Source organism: Argentina silus (assembly GCF_951799395.1).
Source record: "Argentina silus genome assembly, chromosome: 12".
Lineage (NCBI taxonomy): Eukaryota > Metazoa > Chordata > Actinopteri > Argentiniformes > Argentinidae > Argentina > Argentina silus.
In genome coordinates this window covers 2,419,543-2,439,907 of record NC_139666.1, presented here as the reverse complement: position 1 = coordinate 2,439,907, position 20,365 = coordinate 2,419,543, and the positions used below count along the sequence as shown (strand labels likewise).

The window sequence follows — 20,365 nt, the reverse complement described above, 5'->3', positions numbered from 1 at the left end:
AAATATAATAAAAGAGTACTATCTTACTGTTTCTTACCGTTCCTCTTTGTCTGTGTTCAGTACTTCCAACTTAAGTGACAATTTCATATGCTCTGTTTTCAGTTCCTGCCAGCAAATCCTACACAGTAGCCATCATCAAACCAGACGCTGTTGCTCATGGCAAAGCAAACGAAATCATAATGAAGGTAAGAACAACACTGATCAAGTTCAATCAATTAGCACAGCGGTTTTACATTCTTCAGCGGTATCTTCTCCATCACCTCCTACCTGTTTACCTGTTAGGAGAAACATCTGCTTGTAATTTTACAAAAACAGTTACAACCACAAATGTTTCCTTCCTTTCTTGTGGCAGATTCAAGATGAAGGGTTCGAGATTCTGGCCCATGAGGAGCGAACACTAAGCGAGTCTGAGGCCCGTGATTTCTACCGCCACAAGGCAGCGGAGGTACAGTGAGAGAGACGGGTAGAGTGAGAGAGACAGGTAGAGAGAGAGACAGCGGAGGTAGAGTGAGAGAGATAGGTAGAGTGAGAGAGACGGGTAGAGTGAGAGAGACAGGTAGAGAGAGAGACAGCGGAGGTAGAGTGAGAGAGATAGGTAGAGTGAGAGAGACGGGTAGAGTGAGAGAGACAGGCAGAGTGAGAGAGACAGCGGAGGTAGAGTGAGAGAGACAGGCAGCAGGCAGGCAGAGTGAGAGAGACAGATAGAGTGAGAGAGACAGGTACAGTGTGAGAGACGGGTAGAGTGAGAGAGACAGGTAGAGAGAGAGAGACAGGTACAGTGAGAGAGACGGGTAGAGTGAGAGAGACAGGTAGAGAGAGAGAGACAGGTAGAGTGAGAGAGACAGGCAGAGTGAGAGAGACAGGTAGAGTGAGAGAAACAGGTAGAGAGAGAGAGACAGCGGAGGTAGAGTGAGAGAGACAGGCAGAGTGAGAGAGACAGGCAGAGTGAGAGAGACAGGTAGAGTGAGAGAGACAGCGGAGGTAGAGTGACAGAGACAGGTAGAGTCCTATTTTTTTGGGAGCGGGGCAGTCGTATTCCTTCGGTTTTTATTGGCTAGAGACAGTAGAGAAAGACAGGAAGTAAGGAGGAGAGGGTGTGTCAGCAGGACATGGGCGGCTTCCAACCCATGTCGACATGGACATATGTGTGCTCTGTGGTGGACCACCCCAGGCCATGGTGCTAGATCACTGGATCACCCCAGACCATGGTGCTAGACCACTGGACCACCCCAGGCCATGGTGCTAGACCACTGGACCACCCCAGGCCATGGTGGTAGACCACTGGACCACCCCAGGCCATGGTACTAGACCACTGGACCACCCCAGGCCATGGTGGTAGACCACTGGACCACCCCAGGCCATGGTACTAGACCACTGGACCCCCACTCAATACTGTGTACATAAGTGTTTGGTCTAAAATTAGTCTTCTAATCAGATGTGTGTGTGGTGTTGATTGACAGGCTTGTTTTGAGGAGCTGGTCCAGTTCATGTCCAGTGGGCCCTCCCACGTCCTGGTGGTGTCCCAGGTGGACGAATCAGCCGATGTCGTTCCAGCCTGGCGGGAGTTCATTGGTCCAGCAAACCATGAGGAAGCCAAGATGGACAGACCAGAGAGGTACTGTCCACTCAAAACATGAATATAATAAATAATAATAATAATAATAAATCAATAACAAAAGCGTAGTAGTAACATCACCTGGCCACAAGAGGGCTTTGATCTCTCGAGGCATCTCTAGAAATACTGATTTCATCATCAAGCCACAACTCTGCGTGCTTGACACCTACATATGTTGCAATCAGACATGCACAGTGTACGCAAACCACACATTCGAGCTCCAACAGACACACCCAAACATTCCCCCCAGCAGAGTGACCATCTGTCCCCCTCTCGTCCTCTCCCGCTGCAGCTTGCGGGCGCAGTACGGCACACAGACGCTCTTCAACGCGGTGCACGGCAGCGAGGACAGTGATCAGGCCTGCAGGGAGCTGGCCTTCTTCTTCCCCAATTTCAGAACCGCCTACGTAGCCGGGCAGGACGGGGAGGAAGGGCGTGTGGAGAGGACACTGGCGCTGATCCGGCCCGACGTTGCCAGGGACAGCCGAGGTAGTGTACGCGCCAACTACAACACACACATACACACACACACACACACACACACACACACACTGGTTGAGTGTACCAGCAGGGCAGGCCTGTAGCAGGCCAGCAGGGCAGATTTGTGGACAGACATTTTGCGTTGTCTGTGGAAATAATGTCCTGTAGATAGACCCATAATATACTGTAGATAGACCCATAATATACTGTAGATAGATCCATAATATACTGTAGATAGACCCATAATGTACTGTAGATAGACCCATAATGTACTGTAGATAGGCCCATAATGTACTGTAGACAGACCCATAATGTACTGTAGATAGGCCCATAATGTACTGTAGACAGACCCATAATGTACTGTAGGGTTAGGGTTAGGGTTAGGGTTAGGGTTAGACCCATGCACTGAACGCTCAACATGTCATTTATTCATCAACTTCCTAAACAGGTTTACCTGTTACAGGTTAGACCACTGGAAGTTGAGGAAGTAGGAAATGGTGTTGAATACAAATTGTATCATCATTCTTTCCTCAATATCATGTATCTGACCAAAGCTATGTTTTGTGTGTTTTCCAGAGGAGATTGTGTCCCGTGTCCGTGAGGCTGGCTTCACGGTGGCCCTCCAGAGAGAGGTGGTGCTGACAGAGGAGCAGGTGAGACAGTTCTACGAGCAGCACGTTGACCAGGACTACTTCCCTGCGCTGCTCCGCAACATGACCAGGTAACCGTCCCATCAAACACCACAGAACCTGCATGTGCGTGCCTGCGTGCATGTGTGTGTGTGTGTGTGTGTGTGCGTGTGTGTGTGCGTGTGTGTGTGTGTGTGTGTGTGTGCGTGTGTGTGTGTGTGCATGCGTGTATCAATCCAAGGTCACAAATAGACATGATCCGACAGCTCAAAAGCACTCAACTGGAATCATGATTACACAACATTATGTTAATTTTTTGGCTCTAGTTTAGTAAATAACACCACAAAATATATTATATACACACTGATAAGTACTAGCCTATATTCTATATATACACAAATCATGTACTATCCTGCGCATACTGTTCATAGGCAACATGATGATATTTCAAAGGCTCATCATTGTGTATCTGTGCGTGTGTGTGCGCGTGTGTGTGTGTGTGTGTGTGTGTGTGTGTGTGTGTGTGCGTGCAGTGGGCCAGTACTAGCTCTGGCTCTGGCCAGGACGGGGGCTGTGCAGCATTGGAGGAGCCTCCTGGGTCCTAAAGACATCGGCAGGGCCAAGGAGGAGGAGCCTGACTGGTGGGTCAATCAGTATCATCACATTTCCCTTAAAAGCAGTGACAGTATATCATGTCCTCTCATCGTGTTCATGCTTCTTATTCTAGTCCTTTTTAGGGGAGGGGCTTCTCGACAAGCCCTACCAGGTTTCTTAACCTCCCCTGCACACTTCGCCTTTTCATTTTGTCTCTCGTTTTGGTATTGTGTGTGTGTGCAAATCCTAAATAAAACAGAAATGAAATGTTCCCCTCACTGTGCATGTCTCCCTGTGTGCCCCTCCTCTCAGCCTGAGGGCTCAGTTTGTGGTGGAGGCGGAGCCCCTGAACCAGCTCCATGGCAGTGGAAGCCAGGAAGAGGCGGAGCGGGAGATTGACTTCTTCTTCCCCAGACAGCAGACGCTGGCCGTCATCAAGCCTGACGCCATGGAGGAACATAGAGGTGCTGCATCACTGATAATGACAACATACTGTATATAACAATATAAGCCATTTAGCTGACGCTTCTATCCAAAGAGACTTACATTGCAGTGAGTGCATACATTCAGTATATATGGTCCCAGCGGGAATCAAACCCACAACCTAAGCGTTGTTAGCGCCATGCGCTACCAACTGAGCCACAGAGGACCACATTACAATGTACTTTGTTTATATACAGCATGTTTACTTCAGCCCTTCAGTGCTGTTGGTACTGGTTATGGGTGGAAAACACAATTATGGAAAAGGAAATGGCATAAAAAAGACATTTGTATGAGATATAAGATAAATGTAAAAATAGGATTTTGGGAACGAGTGAAGATGGAGAAAATACTAAAAGGAGCACTATCAACAACACCGGTCCGTAGCCAGTCGTGCAGGACATTAACTCCCACCCCTTCCCCCACAGAGGAGATACTGGAGGAGATCCGGGCCGGAGGTTTCTCCATCCAGAGGCTGAAGGAGGCGGTCTTGTCCAGGGAGATGGCGGAGGAGTTCTACAGGGAGCACCAGGACAAGCCCTTCTTCGGTCAGCTAGTGGAGTTCATGTGCCGGTTAGTTCCGGACGCGGAGCCGGAGGAGGGCGAGGGAAGACAGCTCGGCTGACCCGGCGGCCCTCGCCCCGTTTCTAATGCCACCGCAGCTGCGGTCGACCTTTAACACGCTCGTCCTCGTACAGCTTTGCATTAAAAGAGCTAGCCCTCGGGCCAGGGTCCACAAGTCCACCTCAATTTCATTTTCTTTGAAGTGCACGTCTAGATTCCCGGCATGTCTTCAGATCCTATTAGCCCCGACATCTATTGGGTTGTTACGCAACTGTGTCCGGATACTGTGGACAGGAGAATGGGTGCTGCCTGGCCTCAGCCGTTACTCTCAAGCGGTATCATTTTAAACGCTAACGTTACGTTACGTTTCTTTTTAAAATATGTTTTTTTAGGGCATTTCTGCTTTATTGGGATAGAGATAGTAGAGATTGACAGGAAGGATGGGAGAGAGAGGAGGGACGACATGCGAGATAGGTCGAGGGTCGGAATCGGACCAGGAACCTTGCGATTACGTGGTATACGCATTAGTGTGCTACACCACTAAGCGCCCCACAGGGTAATTTAATAATAATAAGCTGGAGTAGTTGATGGTGTACAGTAGCTTTAGGGTGGAACACGTGGAAGACTTCACTCCTCACATGCACTGCAGTACACAGTAGAGTACTCTAGGCCTCTGATCACGTCTACTGTACCGTCCAACTGCATGTCTCCCTGTCCCAGTGGCCCCTGTACGATGCTGGTCCTCACCAAGGAGAACGCTGTGGAGGAGTGGAGGTCTATGATGGGTCCTACAGACCCCGGCCAGGCCAAGGAGACCGCTCCAGAGTCCCTGAGGGCTCGCTTCGCCACGGACATCCTCCACAACTCTGTGCACGGCTCATCCAGCCAGCAACACGCTGACGACAAGATACACTTCATCTTTGGTGACATCGCCCCGGGCGGAGACCACAACAGTGACGGGGACTCAGACCCCGCCCCTCCAGGTAATCACAATTCACAATGAAATAGAATAAAACATTTTTTTTTAAAATTTTAAAAACCCTGTATATTTGATTTATAGTATTTCAACAATTCATAAAAATGTTTTTGTTCATTGGGAGCACTTCACAAAACGGATAATACACTCGAACCAGTTTCCCTAAATGGTGAGTCAAGCAGAAGATCTTGATAACACACCACTTTACTGCAGAGCAGTTCAAAATAAAGCATAACCTTTATTTTGGTGCAGATGTTCCGCTTATGCACGCAGAGAATGTGACCTTTCTTAGGAAATTAAAGTGAATGTCACACCCGTCACTCCTGGTTTTTTAGAAAGGTGTGGATTTAATGGTAAATATCCAGAATGTTTTCTTGCAGAAAGGGAGCAAGACAGTTTTGCAGATGACGTGCATACAGAAATATCTGACAATACAGAGAATCCAGTTGAGCCAAGATGTCCAGGTAAGTTGGAGGAATTAATGAATGAAAGAATTCATGATATCACACGGTCTTGAGTATTCAACTATACATTAGGAGAACATTGTTGTACCTCTCTCATGCAGAGACAACAACTGTCGGTCTAGACAGCGAAGCTTCTGAGAGCCAACTTGGGCGCCCAGAGGAGACCTCATCCGCCTCAGAGAAGGGGGACACAACTGGTAGTGTCTTGAGCAGTCAAGGAGATGGTAAGATGATATCCTAAAATAATCTAATATACTGGAGGATTAATACAGAGGATCTAAAATATGATTGATTTAGCTTGATGACTGCATATAGACCTACGTGTGTATGTGTGTATTTCAGGTGAATTGGTTATTTTCCTCCTATTTTCACAGGAGATCAGACATCTGTCTCAAACCCACTCAGTCCACAGACAACAGAGATCCAGGACCCTGATCAACAGATAGACTGAACCATTTACCTCCAATTCCATGTCTTTTAGGTACAGTATGTGGAAAAAACAACAAAATTAAATTGTTTAAAAAAATGTGAATTGTGAAATAAATATTATTTTGTCCTCAATCCTTTTCAAAGACTAAAAATAACTGCTTAAAATGTACTTTCTTTGACTTTTTCAAAGAAACAATGACACGTCAAGAACGTATTTATTCATTTAAAAAAATCTCCCTGGTGCTGAATGTTTTGAACTTTTTTCTTCAGTACAGTGAATCAGTGATAACGTTGTCAACTAGAAACACACTCATACAAAAGGGCCTAACACCAATATCAAAAAGGGAGTCAAACTTTAAAGTAAATATGTAAATATTGTAACATTGCTCTTTGAGATCCACCTCTCTACAGCGTCGGGTTTCTCTGTGTGAGTTTCGATAGTCTTCTGCTCTTCCTCTTGATGTTTCCAGCGGTGAACTTTGACATAACCTTCGACCTGCGGTCCTTCTGCGCTACCTTCTCAGCACTCTTTGCTTCTTCCTCCACAGGTGGTGACTCCTTCCCTGCTTCCACCTCTATTATCCCTGGGACTGAAAGCTCTGGGCTGGAGATGTCTTTGGACTTTGCTGACATCAGTACATCGAGAGAGCTTTTTATCACAGGCAGCTCAAAACACCAGCTACAACAGAAGCTGAAGGCCACGGCCAGAATCAGAGTAATGGCTATAGTGCAGAAAAGGAAGAGGACCAGGAAGCCTCCGATGCTCCAGACATCATAGAAGCCTTCATCTGAAAGCTTGGAGAAGAGTCTTTCATACAGATACGAGACATCCTTGGGTAATTCTACGACCATGTCTGTAATAAAGTGTTCACCTGTGAAGACACATGACACAATGGAAAAGCTGGCAACTTATTTCAAGCTGAATAGAAGAACGTCAGTATAAGTCAGATACCATTACTGTTAATTATCGCCATTGTTTTGCTATTATAATTTTTTCCCTCGTTTTGTTATTATTATGACATTGTACTGCAAATGTATATTGTTTGATTGTTGCAGAGTTGCTTACCCTAAAGCATTTAATTACGTTGTATCCTGTATATTGTGTAAATTACCATTAAAAGATTTGATTTGATTTACTCAAGAATGGCATAGAATTGATCTTTCATGCAGTGCAATGACAAGAGTTTTGATTTTGGCAGCAATAATGAAGAGACACGCAGGAGGCAGCAAACCGTTCTTCGAAATGACTGGTTTCAAAACCTGCTTTGATCAAGAAATTGGCAGTAACAGCCCTGTATAGTATAGCCTAGGTAATTGTGGCTTTGTCTGTGTAGGAAAACACTGGTTAGCTTCCAACACAGCAGCTCCAAGCAGTGCAGTTTGTGAATTTCAAAACAAGTCAGAGGCAAAACAGGTAGGTAGGCACGTCACACAAAAGATAAGACACAGCAAATGCATTGCCAGCTACTCACTTTGAGGTGCAAATTGGATGAGGTCTCTCTCCAAAACCACAGTTTTTTTTAGGTCCTGGCGTGATGCAATCCAGAAAAATGTTTTGTTTGGAATACTGAGCCAGCATCCTCTGTAACCATAGTAACCAGTCAAGTTCTGAATGCTGAGCAATAATTCCCTCAGCATTCCATTTGGCAGCTCCTGGTTCAGTGGCTTCTACAGTATCACCTTCATCTTCTGAAACATATCCACACGTCTACAGAAGGACAGAACTGCTGAATTCAATGCAGTAGGATTGAGAGTCCGAGGACTTAAAGGAAACCACATGTATTTATTTATTTTCCTCATAGAATAAAATGTGTAGGCTAATATCGATATTTACATACATGACACTCAATATCAAAAAGGCACAGCACTCATGATAATAAGCTTTAGCAATAATGCATAGGGGGCAGAGGAGTAAAGGGATGTATTATATCTACAAGAACGTCATGCACTCCTACATACTATACAAACTACTATATACTTTGGGAACATTTCTATGTTTACACCAGCAATCAGCTGCGGAAACAGTCATCGATCCGTCTCTTTTTGCTTGGGCTCTCTGCAACAGAACCTTCTTGACGGTGAGAAGAACTTCCTGGGTCCTCGTCGTCATCCCAAGCGTTTGCAGCCTCCAGTAACATGGCTTCATCCATGTCATCATCCTGTTCCGTGAACGACGTCTGGAACATCTCTGTGATCGTCCTCTGCTGGGGGTCCTGATGCAACCATGGCAACAATGACACAAAGGAGGAGTACAACAGACTACCATCTATTATGAGCACTCCGAGACAACACACATGCCGTTGTGCCCTTGAGCAAGTCAGTTACCCCCCCCTCCAAGCAACACACATGCTTCTGGGCACAGAGTCAGCCATAGTCGGCACCCCTGGAGCAGTTAGGGGTTAACTGCCTTGCTCAAGGGCACAACGGCAGTGGTAGGCACCTTAGATATGATGCCAGCTACCCTCCAGTCACCGGCAAGCATCCGGCTCCCTCCTGGGGTGGGGATCGAACCAGCGATCTACCAATTGCTGGCCGGCCTCTCTAACCTCTAGGCTACCTGCACATAGAAAGCTCACCTTCAAGCGGAAACTGGCCATATCCGCGTTTTCAGAGAAGTTTGTTTCTGAGAGGCCGACCTGCTCCAAAACATTCATTTTCTCCTGGATCATCGGCCTAGATTGAACCGAAAAGGAGGGAAGAGGTTTAGTGAGCCATGTACAGTACCACACATGGTAACGAGGAAACACGTAGAGGGACTTATGGATATTGTAGTTCTTCTGGTCCGCGATGAGACAGGACTACAATTACCATAGGTGATCATCAGCAGTTCCTTTGGCCACCAGGTAGTGAATGTCCACGTTGCTGGTCTGTCCGATACGATGAACTCTATCCTCTGCCTGAATCAGCACCTGGGAGGGTGGAGGAGGAGAGATAGTGAAGCCACAGCTCGTGAGGCTACACCAGACTGTGAACCACCTCCACTACAAAAGCAGACACAGTACCAAACAGAGGTTGAGGTTCAGGTTAGGCAGTGGACAGGGTTAGGGTTAGGCAGTGGCCTGTGGTAGGGTTAGGGTTAGGCAGTGGCCTGTCTTAGGGTTAGAGTTAGGCAGTGGCCTGTCTCACCCCTGGGTTCCAGAACAGCTCAGCGAAGACCACCAGGGTAGCAGAGTGGAGGGTGAGGCCCATGTTGGCAGCTGTGATGGACAGCACCGCCACACAGCTCTTGTCTGTAGACTGGAACTTGTCACACAGGAGCTGGCGATCTGCAGAGGGCGTGGATCCGTCAATGCGAATATAGTTGACACCCTGTTAAGAACAACAACACAACAAGAGAAAATAAATCACTTCTGGCACATCAGAAACGCGGTTTTCCGGAAGAGCAATATTTTTGAATGCAAACAGAGTATCATCTTGTTCTGGTTCATCTTCTGTAAAAGAACCCTGTGTTACTCCGTTTTGACGTGAGTGGGTCATCCTCACCTTCTCGCCCAGATGTTTGGTGATGCTGTCCAGGACCAGCTTGTGGTGGGCGAACACCAGGAACTTCTCCCTGCACTCCAGCATGTCCATGATGTACTCCCTGACAGACACACAGACAACAACGTTACAGGAGACGCGGGGGGAGGCTGGCGGGGGTAGAAATCGGAGGACGGGCTCATTGTAATGCATGGAATGGAATGAGGAATGGTATCAAACACGTGTTCCTCGTTCCACGCCGTGCATTACAATGAGCCCATCCTCCAATTTCTGCCTCCACCAGCCTCCGCTGACGAGAGGATACTTTATTGATCCCAAAGGGGAAATTCGCTAAACCACTGATCTGTTTAAAAGGGCATCCTCTCTACAATCCTCTTGTAACAGTATTGATTAAAAGCTCTTATTGAACAGGGTCATAATCAACACATTGGCCTGACTTGTTTCTCTGTTAACGGCTGCTTTCCTGGTGAATTATCCTCAACAGTAAACTCACATGATTGCTCGAATCTTGGCCTCTGCTGTGTGGTTGAAGAAGACCAGAAGAGCCTCCTTCTCTTTCATCTTCTGAAGATTCACAGAAGCAAACACAAGAGATAAAAGATGACAGAAGATGCAGCTTAACAAGATATTTGGCATAAATATTTAGAAATGCACATAAACAGGTGTCATGCTTAGATGTTTACAATCTCTGGAGACTCCTTGCTTTTCATTTAAAATTCAACATTTTAAATAGTAAAAAGGTCATTTGTAGTATTTACGTTTTCCAAACTCTCTTCGTTCTACTTCCTTGTCTCTTATGGAGTAAAGGTTTTGACTCCAAAAAGCTAGTCACGCAAGCATTTTCCAATAATTACCCTCACACACTCCCCCCCCCCCCCCCCCCCCAGACCACCCCCCCACCCACGACCCTGGCCCCGTCCCCAAACTCACGTTGTGTTTTCCATTGGCCAGCTCCTTGGCGGCGGCCGACAGGGCGTTCTTGGTGCGGCCGTTGACGCCGTCGGTGGTGATGGTGACAACCTTGCGCTGCTTGGCGGGGAGCTGGGAAAGGACCTCGGACTTCAGCCTCCGCAGCATCAGGGACTCCTCCAGCAGAAGCTTCAGCTCGCCCAGGTTAGACGAACCCGAGTAGTCCCAGCCCCAGTTAAGCTGCAGGGGAGAGAGAGGGGGGGGGGAGTGAGAGAGAGAGAGAGAGAGAGGGAGAGGGGGAGAGTGAGAGAGAGCAAGACAGAGAGAGAGAGAGAGAGAGAGAGAGAGGGAGGGAGAGAGAGAGAGAGAGAGGGAGAGATAGATATATTGAGAGAGAGTGAGAGAGAGAGAGAGAGAGATAGATAGATTGAGAGAGAGAGAGCGCAAGACAAAGAGAGAGATAGTAGAAAGTAGTAGCCTGGTCCTGGATGTGTATGTGCTTTAGCCGATCCCTCTGAATGTCCATCGTGTTTGGCATGACAACGACTGAGGTGTTGGCTGAAGTCCATACAGACCTGGACCAGGATTAGAGACCAGGGATGCAGGCAGCAAAGGAAAAGGACATGAAAGGCAAGTGGTAGAAACATCTATATAATGAGCCATTTTATTCCTGAACAGTTGACGGAAATTTGAATAAAATTCATCCACTGACAACGTTACCATGACATCCCAATCCCAACAACAGGAGCACAAGCCTTGGGAGGGATATGTATCACACTCCAATCTTGTATCATAATCCTTCCAATGTTTGTTGAAATACTTTTCAGAGAACTGTAAACAAGACACAGTGTAAGCCAGGGGAGCGAGGGAGAAGGGATAATCCCAGTCATTATATCTTGTATACACACTTAGGCTCTTTCAGTCCCAGCCAAATATAACAATAACGACGCACACAAATGCAGCAGCCAGGACACCTGAGGGGAGCCAAGCCACCTGAGGGGAGCCAAGCCACCTGAGGGGAGCCAAGCCACCTGGGGGGAGCCAAGCCACCTGAGGGGAGCCAGGACACCTGAGGGGAGCCAGGCCACCTGGGGGGACCCAAGCCACCTGGGGGGAACCAAGCCACCTGAGGGGAGCCAAGACACCTGAGGGGAGCCAAGCCACCTGAGGGGAGCCAAGACACCTGAGGGGAGCCAGGCCACCTGAGGGGAGGCCAAGCCACCTGAGGGGAGCCAGGCCACCTGGGGGGAGCCAGGACACCTGGGGGGAGCCAGGCCACCTGAGGGGAGCCAGGCCACCTGAGGGGAGCCAGGACACCTGGGGGGAGCCAGGCCACCTGAGGGGAGCCAGGTTTAGCAAAGGCTTAAAGTGGAATTTCACAGCATTGTGATGTAAAGAAGCTTGTTCTGCTACCAGGAGATGTTCTCAATCAGGCACTTCAAGCCAAGCTGCAGACCTCAGCAAAGCAAACGCCAGTCAGATGAATGGCTTTTTAACACTGTGTAGGCTTACTGTCCTAGACACACTGGCTCATTCAGTAGTGAACGTTAAGATACATAGTAGGCCTGCATTAGGACATAGGGCCTTGTAGGTCATTTCTAGTCAGTCAGACACATGGAGTTTTTACACATTGACAAAAAATTGTGTTTTCAAAAACCTAAGGAAGTAAACACAGACCTAGCATTCTGATAGCTATGATACAGCTGCGAAATGATGATAGCTGGAGACGGTATGCATGGCTGGACTGACCAGAAATAAACATCAACATCTATTTAGGGTAAACCTCCCCTTTAATGTACCTGTTTGGCATCACAGTACCGTGTCCCAAACTCATGGAAGCGTGGGAACAGTTTGGGCTTCACCGCCAGGATCTGGGTGTAGAGTTCCGAGGGTCTGGACATGGCAGGGGTCCCTGATAGCAGGACCACCCGTTTAGCTGCCTGAGACACAAGAGAGAGACTGGTGAAGAACACGACAGGGTGTGGTCAGGAAGAGAACGTCAGAGTCTACGTAGGTTCAGGCAGGACACTTTAAGAAGAGGGCAGCTGGCCATCAGGTGACTGACAGGTGTCAGGTGACTGACAGGTGTCAGGTGACTGACAGCTGAGCCCACCTATGAAGAAGCAAACATCACATGTTCACGGGACCAGGCTTTAAGAGCTGAGTGGCTACACTCCACCACGGTTGAGCAGTTGTTCCATTTTGGTCCATTTTGGTCGTCCGACCCACCGCCCCTGCTTCCACCTGTAGGTTGGCTCTGTGTTTTATCTACCTACAGGGGGTTTGAGAAGTTTATGGGCTCCCCGCCTTATAATATTGTATTTAATGGTGTTTCATTTCAGGCGGGGAGCTATATCAGAGCCATCCAATTACACCAAACCTAACGTATTACCATTTTCATTAAACGTATTAAACCGACGTAAGTGTCCTGACTGAATAATTGTTCTTGAAAAAGATTTATTTAAATGGCTTGTTTTTTTTTTTTATTATATGCAATAGGTCTTCATGATACAATACGTCTTGAAGCATTCAAAGAGAACAACAGTAAGAGGTAAGGAGGAGGCTCATCAACAGCAGGGTACCTTCAGCAGGGGCAGGGCAGCCTTGCAACGAGCCGTCTTTATGTTCTTCAGGAAATGTGACTCATCCTACAAGGATGACAGCACAACCAATCAACACACCTCACTAGCCATAGACAGAGCAGAATTGACAGCAGAGTCTGTGTAATTGAGCACACACAGATGAAAACTGCTCGTCACTACAGTACGCTTCTGGGGTCAAGCCACTTCTGACAATTCAATTTACATATCCAGTCTGCTCTTCCAGTCACGCACATTGGATGGACCGCGAAGGAGTGACACAGCGTCCTTTTCCCAGCATCCCGATCCACAGAATCCCAGGATGCCAGAGCAGAGCAGAGCAGACCCCCCCCCCCCCCCCCCCGCCCCCAACTCACCATGATGAGCACATTGAAGGGGGTGGCCGGCTGCTGTTTGTCCATCCTACTGAGGAGGTCGTAGCTGACGATGTTGACCAGACCGGCGCGCAGGTTGTCCCTCCCCTTCACCACCACGTTGATGCTGTCAGCGCACACAGAGGGCAGCCAGCGCCGGAAGGCCTGCGGAGGACAGGTGTCACGCAGTGAGAGACGACAGGGGCAAGGGCCTCCGCTTTAGAGGTCAGCGGTGGAAAGACTTCCAAAGGGCCTTTCATAGCAGATTGTCTTCACAGCCGAATGTGAAGGGAATAACTAAACAACAATGACAAACGCCCGCAGCTTAGTGGAGACCACGTGACCGATCCATTCAGAGTGTGTGAGCAATTCAGAAAGAAAACAACACCACAGGCAGTGCCCTTATTTGGGCTGAAAAATCTGAGGTGTAAACCGCTAGTCAACAGCAGAAACTGGATGGAGAGACAGTTTGCTAAATAAAAGCCTGCAGAGTTCTGGAAAAAGGTCTTGTGGACAGTTGAGACAGAGATTAACATGTACCAGAGGGATGGCAAGTGTAAAGTGTGGAAATTTGGTGGAGGGGGTGTTATGGCTTGGGCATGTATGGCTGCCAGTGGAACTGGCTCTTTTGTCTTCATTAATGATGCAACTGCTGACGGCAGCAGCAGAATGAATTCTGAAGTGTACAGAAACATCTTGTCTGCTGAAGTACGAGCATCAGCTCAGAATATACTCAGCATCTGACGGGGTCAATGTATTGCATGCAATGGACTGTTGACCAACATGAGTGCTTTATTTGGACATTATATAATTTTTCCCATTACTTTTGGAGCCCTGAAAAAGTGGAGTATGTTTAAAAATATGTTGTACTTTCTAAATGGTGAAAGCAATCTGAAATAAAAAATAAAAAAAAACATTGAACAACTCTACTTTGACCCCATAGTAATTGTTTGATTTCAAATCCAAACTGTTGGAGTATAGAGCTAAAAGAAGACAAAATGCTTCATCTTTCCAATACTTATGGAGGGCTCTATAATATATGAGTAATATCAGAATAATAACTTCATTAATGTTCTCATGGACTCCATGGAAAATATTTACAAAGATCCAATTTTGTAAGGTAGTGTTTCGCTCCATAGATTTCCCCTTCACAATTGTTCAATGTGACCATGATGATCCACAGCCATCACACAGAGAACGGCCTCATCCAACGACCCAAATTCTTTTGACAGTCCACGTCCTCTCGCTCTGCCGACGCGGGTTTGAACTCATAAAGTTACTTCTCCAGTATTTCAGAGTGCATCTGGCTGCATGCAGGGAGAAGAACAACGTTAACGTTGTTAACAAGAGCAATTACATCAAGATGTTCGCTTACTGGCTGTCTAGACAGATAGCGCTTCGGTTAGCCTCTCATCTCTGACTACAGACCTGATGAGGAGATTAGCTCAGATGCACCCACTACGAGGAACCCCTGCTCCAGCTTGTCAGCAGTAGTGAGGGCCGATGCAGATCTGTTGTGGGACCTCATTAAGCAGATCACAACAGATAAGGAGAGATGAGGGAGAAAACTGACATGCGATCCCTAACGTACCAGAGACGCAGCGGGATTTGGAAGGGGATTTAGGCGAGGACAAATGCTTGAAGCAGACACGTTACACTTGACGCTGCAGAGCAAAGAGATTTCATAGATTTTATACAGGCCGAGATTCTCAAGTGAATCCAATATTTCACAGATAAAGACACATTTCACAAAGTAGGTTAATAAACATATGCAGCAAATTCCTTTAAAACCTCATCCGTGTTCCAGGCCGAAAACGATTCATCGTTGAAATTACCGGCGGGCCACTTGAGACACGCCAATGGATGCCTGCGATTCAATATTGCAGTCTTTCTTCCTGGAGATAAATTACCTCACAGAGTGTCGCAGCACCTCTGGGATGGCATTTGAATGCTTTAAACAGAGCACTTTAAGCCACTAAGTTCCCAGTTGTCGCCTTAGCTTGAAACATCTCAGACTCCACACCCGGTGACGTGTCAGGAATAGGTATTCTGTCCCCGGGGGACGAGCGATACACACTGACTACACCCCTGACAGAGTGCCTATCGCATTAATGCAGACCCAGGATGGCAGTTTGCCAGCTTCCTCCTAAATGGAAAGAACAACACAACAGACACTCCAGAAAGCATCAAGGGAGAGGCAAACTCTAAATACCTCAATTATCTCCCCTTCCACGAGTCTGTTATCTGGCACTGAGGCACACTTCAGAAGAATAGGCAATTGATCATTTCACGAACGCCAGAGTCTAAAGCTAGCTAACAACATAATAGACGGCGATGTCGCACCTCTGCCCAGGTGAACCGGACAGACGAGGGGGCAACCACGAGCAAGGGCCACTCCTTCCTGTAGAAGGCAGCGATGCAGATGGCCTGGACCGTCTTCCCCAGACCCATGTCGTCCGCCAGGAGAAGCCTGCCTTCCTGGTGCACAGCAAAGCTGCAGGGGAAAACAACAACAACAACATGTCTCCAAATGAAAAACATGCAAATATATCACCGTGAAAAACACACAATGCAACGGCTTTAGAGAGGAGGGCCAACAACACCACAACAAGAAGATGGCTTCCCTCAAACAGTAAGAGTAGAGATTAAACAGCCTGCATGTTATTTTCTTCCCCCCCCCCTCCCCCTCCCTCCCCCACTATCAAGAGTTGGCTGAAGCGTACACAGATCGGATAAGACCGGAGGCTAAACAGTAAGTGGGTATAAAAGTATTAATTGGTGGGTGGCACCTACTCCACACCGTCCCTCTGGAAAGGCATGAGGCTGCTTGTTAGCGACGGGTCGATACTGGACAGGTCTGCCTCAGGGACCTCTGAGGGCTTGGCCGGACTCCCATCAAACCTGGCGGAGAAGGCCTGGATCACAGCCCTGGGCAGAGGCTCAACCTCCACGGATGCCATGGCACTGAGAGAGTCCACTAAACACGGACCACAGACCAGTTAGCTCCTTAACTCGTTCAGTGCCGAGGGTGAATAAAGTCGCCCAAACTGTCAACATTCCAGAGTGCCACGGGTGACTTCATTCACCAAAAATGGCATAAAAGATGATGCTTAATTTTGTAGCCAATCAAAGTGTTGTTGCTAGGTAAAACACCACATAGAACACGTGGCACTCTAGTGAGTGTTCTGGAACCCTTTGGCAGTTGGTGGGTTAAAGGCTGCAGTCACAGAGAGTGCAGTGCACATCACAAACACACTTGATGATACTCACTGAGTCTCTTGTAATCCTCCAGCGAGAAACTCCATTTCCTTGTCTTCAAATCTAAACCCACCCAAGAAACAGCATGAACATACAAAATATAAACAAGAACTAGACCTACAAATCAATAACCATATCCTTTATTATTTATTAGGATTCCCATTTAGCTGCCTGCCTAAGCGACCACTAGTCTTCCTGGGGTTGGGAGCTGCTGCTACTCAGTCTACGCCCTTATGCACTACTGTCACTTTTATTCATTAATATATTATATTACATTAGTATTACTGATTGTTGATTGTTGTCGATTGTTGTTGAGTGAGAAGCAAGATCCCAAAGCATTCCACTGTGTCAATTACGGCTGTTTGCGATGTACGTGACAAATAATATATATAATGTAATATATATAATAATATAATATATAAGCCATTTAGCTGACGCTTTTATCCAAAGCGACTTACATTGCAGTGAGTATATATGGTCCCAGCAGGAATCAAACCCACGACCTAAGCGTTGTTAGCGCCATGCTCTACCAACTGAGCCACAGAGGACCAAATAACATTTGATTTGATTTGGGTTCACATTCGGTTCACATTCACCATAGTGCTTGGAAGGCATCTGCTTGAAAGCAGCGATCATGTCCACGTGGTAGCCGACGTCGACCTCGAAGCGGGAGCGAGACACCAGGGTGCACTGGCCCTGCACGATGGCCTTGGCTTTCTGCCAGCCGCTGCAGAGCTTCAGCAGGGCGCCGAGCGCTGCAGCGTCACGGGAGCAATGGGTGGCAGCGGTCACGTCTAAACTCTCCATGCCCTGCAGAGGCTTCAGGGACACGCAGGCGATGGCAGCCGCTTCCTTCACTACAACACAGGATTAGGGTTAGGGTTCAAAGTTCAAAGTTCAAAATTCTGGGATCGTGACAACACTAGTCGCAGGCCAGAGTTAGGCAGATAATGAAAAGACACAATAGGTGACTTCTAACACTTAAATCACGCTGGTAAGCAAGCCACAGAATCATGAAATGATAGATATATTACCTCTGTGGTGTTAACTATGTGATAGATAGATTTATATGACAAATCTGAACATACTTAGTTGACCGTAGTCCTCCAGACTGAAGTTCCATATCCTTGTAGCAGGGTCTAGCAGACACACAACCATATCAACAACATGTTGCAAAAACACAATTTACTACAATTTAAACAACAATTTCTTCTTCTTGAACTACTGACTTTAACTCATTGTAATACAATGTAGTAAGTGGGGGCAGTTACAGCCACAAGTGCAGAGCGGACTGGTCACTGTGTGCGGTCTTATATCCAGAAAAACTTACCATAGTTCTTGGAGGGGATAGTTTTGAACATATCGATTAGCTCTGCATTGTAGCCAACTTCAACTCTGAAGCGCTCGGATGAGTGAGACACACATTTTCCCCAAACAGAGATGCCAGGCTTCTTTGCAGGCACAGATATGTTGGTGCCAGTGTTTGAAGAAGGGTGTCGCCCAGCACTCTGGCCAGATGATTTGGTTCCTTGTCCATAGAAACCTCCAGTCATACTCACAGAGGTGCACGATGAACTGCCTACTGACTTGGGTTCAGGTGGTTTGAAACCAGAGGGGCCTCCACGTGCAATTTCTAATCCTTTCAATTGTTGCCCCTTTGGAAAAGGGAGTGGGTCTATAACTTTAATCTGAAGAGACAAAGACAAAACATCAAAACCACAAGTACCTGCCCACAGCGTGACTTAGAACAAATAACTACAACAATATGAAACTTGAAGCTATGAGTCCTTACCTGTTTGTTAGTGGCAGGGTTGTTGACAGCAATCTGACCAGAGAACATCTGGTTCGGCCTCTTGCCTTGACCTTGTGAGATATGATTCTGTGATACATTATTGGGTGGACAAACTGGCCCCGGACGAGGACTTGGTGTTGGAGCTGTCCCTCTTGGGCATGAGGGACCAGGGGGAATGGTACCAGTGGCTAGACTGGGAATCTTGACAGCCTGATTGTTTGTCTGAGCAAGTCTCTGAGCTCTCTTCGCTAAAGCTCGCTGCCTGTTCTCCTCAATCTTCCTCTGCTGCTCTGCCGTCAAGGGGTTAGACATGTCTGATGCGTGTCGACAGGTTAGCGATCTAACGGTGTCTAAACTAACGGTGTCTGGAAACACTCAGCAGAGCGGAGGGACAGTCTCACAGCACCATCTCTCAGGCTAACTAGCTAGCTACGCTAACTATGTTTGTTAGCTGACAAACGGCTGCAAACTCGGTGGACACAGAGTGACGGGCGGAATGAAATCCACAAAGTAACGTATGTAGCTATCGACCATGCAAAAGTACTTAAAACAATGTCAACACGTCTTTCAGGAAGTCTTCTGGCAAACGTGAACTGTCTCGAATGTTAGCGCGTTTCCGGTTGACTTCTGCCGCGGAGGAAATGACGTTGTACAACAACAAGCCACGAGGTTCGTCCTCTTCCACGTCAGTTTGGACCAAACTTTGTGATCAGAGCGTTTCTGTCGTTATTCTGAGGGCTCAGGTCTGATGGCTCAATCACCAATATAGTTAGAATTATACTGCGACTGCCTTCTGCCCTGGGCTTGCTTTTTATGGAAATCTGAGTTGGGCAGCTTTGCACTGACTTGAAGTTCAAAGCTGCCACAGTGACCCGAGGGCGAGGCTTATGTGTAACACACCTAAGACACACACACACACACACACACACACACACACACACACACACACACACACACACACACACACAGTCTTATGTGTACATCTGACAGCTCAGTGGTTCATTTCAGTGAGTGAGCCGCATTTTACCTAAATACCTATGTTGGCGTGTAGAATAGTTTGCCATATTTTCTGTGCAAAGATAACATTTTCTATGTTACTGTGGAGAAAATATCACTATTGAGGGTTTGAGTCAATGAGTTTACGCTGCTTGCATCACTCCGTGCTGGTGGTGACGTGTGGTGCTGGGGAGCTGTCCGCGGCACCATGGTGCTGGAGCTGCAGAGACCGAACCTACAATACAGGCAAGGCGTCCACCTAGGACAGCCCAAAAACCACCGAGGAAATTAATTAATGGACTCACACACGTCTCTGACCTTTGAATATGGAAACTCGGCGATTCAAAAGGAAAATAAGCCAAATTGAATAAATTGAAAAACGACAGATTTAGACCATGCCACGACAACATGGTTTTGCGGTGAGTTTAGCTTGATCCCTCAGACACGACCGTGAAAGGAAATTGTAAGTGTTTTCAAAAATATGTGCAGGTAAGAGATTGGCGGTTGTAACAGATCGCAGTACATACAATTATTTGACAGATTGTTTATCGGTGGGAGGTCATCGATAGAAGTATTGAAAATCAATGTTGAACATATATCGGAATATCCAAAGGGTTTTTTAGAACACATTATGACTATGGTCATTTCCAACAAGAACATCAAGCTAACACTATTGGGATTCGTAGGCTGATGTGATTTTGGAGGGAAAGACGCCTAGTGATATTCTGTGTGAGCCCATGTCTATT

At 47.2% G+C, this 20,365-nt stretch overlaps 2 protein-coding genes across 2 annotated transcripts in view; one reads left to right on the top strand and one right to left on the bottom strand.

The window, feature by feature from the left end:
* The window catches only part of nme9 (NME/NM23 family member 9), a gene marked incomplete at its 5' end in the record, with an annotated part of 8,465 nt that extends 1,563 nt beyond the window's left edge, over positions 1-6,902 (top strand). Inside the window, 13 exons of the mRNA XM_083682155.1 lie at positions 103-185; positions 353-445; positions 1,461-1,615; positions 1,908-2,104; positions 2,672-2,816; positions 3,258-3,365; positions 3,631-3,782; positions 4,227-4,371; positions 5,083-5,345; positions 5,719-5,802; positions 5,904-6,026; positions 6,177-6,283; positions 6,780-6,902. Coding sequence (XP_083538281.1) covers positions 103-185; positions 353-445; positions 1,461-1,615; positions 1,908-2,104; positions 2,672-2,816; positions 3,258-3,365; positions 3,631-3,782; positions 4,227-4,371; positions 5,083-5,345; positions 5,719-5,802; positions 5,904-6,026; positions 6,177-6,253 — 1,625 coding nt within the window. The 3' untranslated portion in view covers positions 6,254-6,283; positions 6,780-6,902. The remainder of the gene's footprint in view (positions 1-102; positions 186-352; positions 446-1,460; positions 1,616-1,907; positions 2,105-2,671; positions 2,817-3,257; positions 3,366-3,630; positions 3,783-4,226; positions 4,372-5,082; positions 5,346-5,718; positions 5,803-5,903; positions 6,027-6,176; positions 6,284-6,779) is intronic.
* Positions 6,475-19,209, bottom strand: smarcal1 (SWI/SNF related, matrix associated, actin dependent regulator of chromatin, subfamily a-like 1). The gene is made up of 18 exons (XM_083682154.1): positions 18,624-19,209; positions 18,162-18,519; positions 17,920-17,970; positions 17,428-17,688; positions 16,844-16,894; positions 16,367-16,550; positions 15,917-16,067; positions 13,577-13,738; positions 13,203-13,268; positions 12,420-12,560; positions 10,642-10,860; positions 10,205-10,275; positions 9,715-9,814; positions 9,358-9,540; positions 9,040-9,140; positions 8,808-8,904; positions 7,704-8,444; positions 6,475-7,103 (listed from the first exon to the last, which is right to left on the bottom strand). Exons 1-17 carry the CDS (start codon positions 18,933-18,935, stop codon positions 8,241-8,243), a joined length of 2,712 nt encoding a protein of 903 aa, XP_083538280.1. The 5' UTR covers positions 18,936-19,209; the 3' UTR covers positions 6,475-7,103; positions 7,704-8,240.
* Between the last annotated feature and the right edge of the window lie 1,156 nt (positions 19,210-20,365).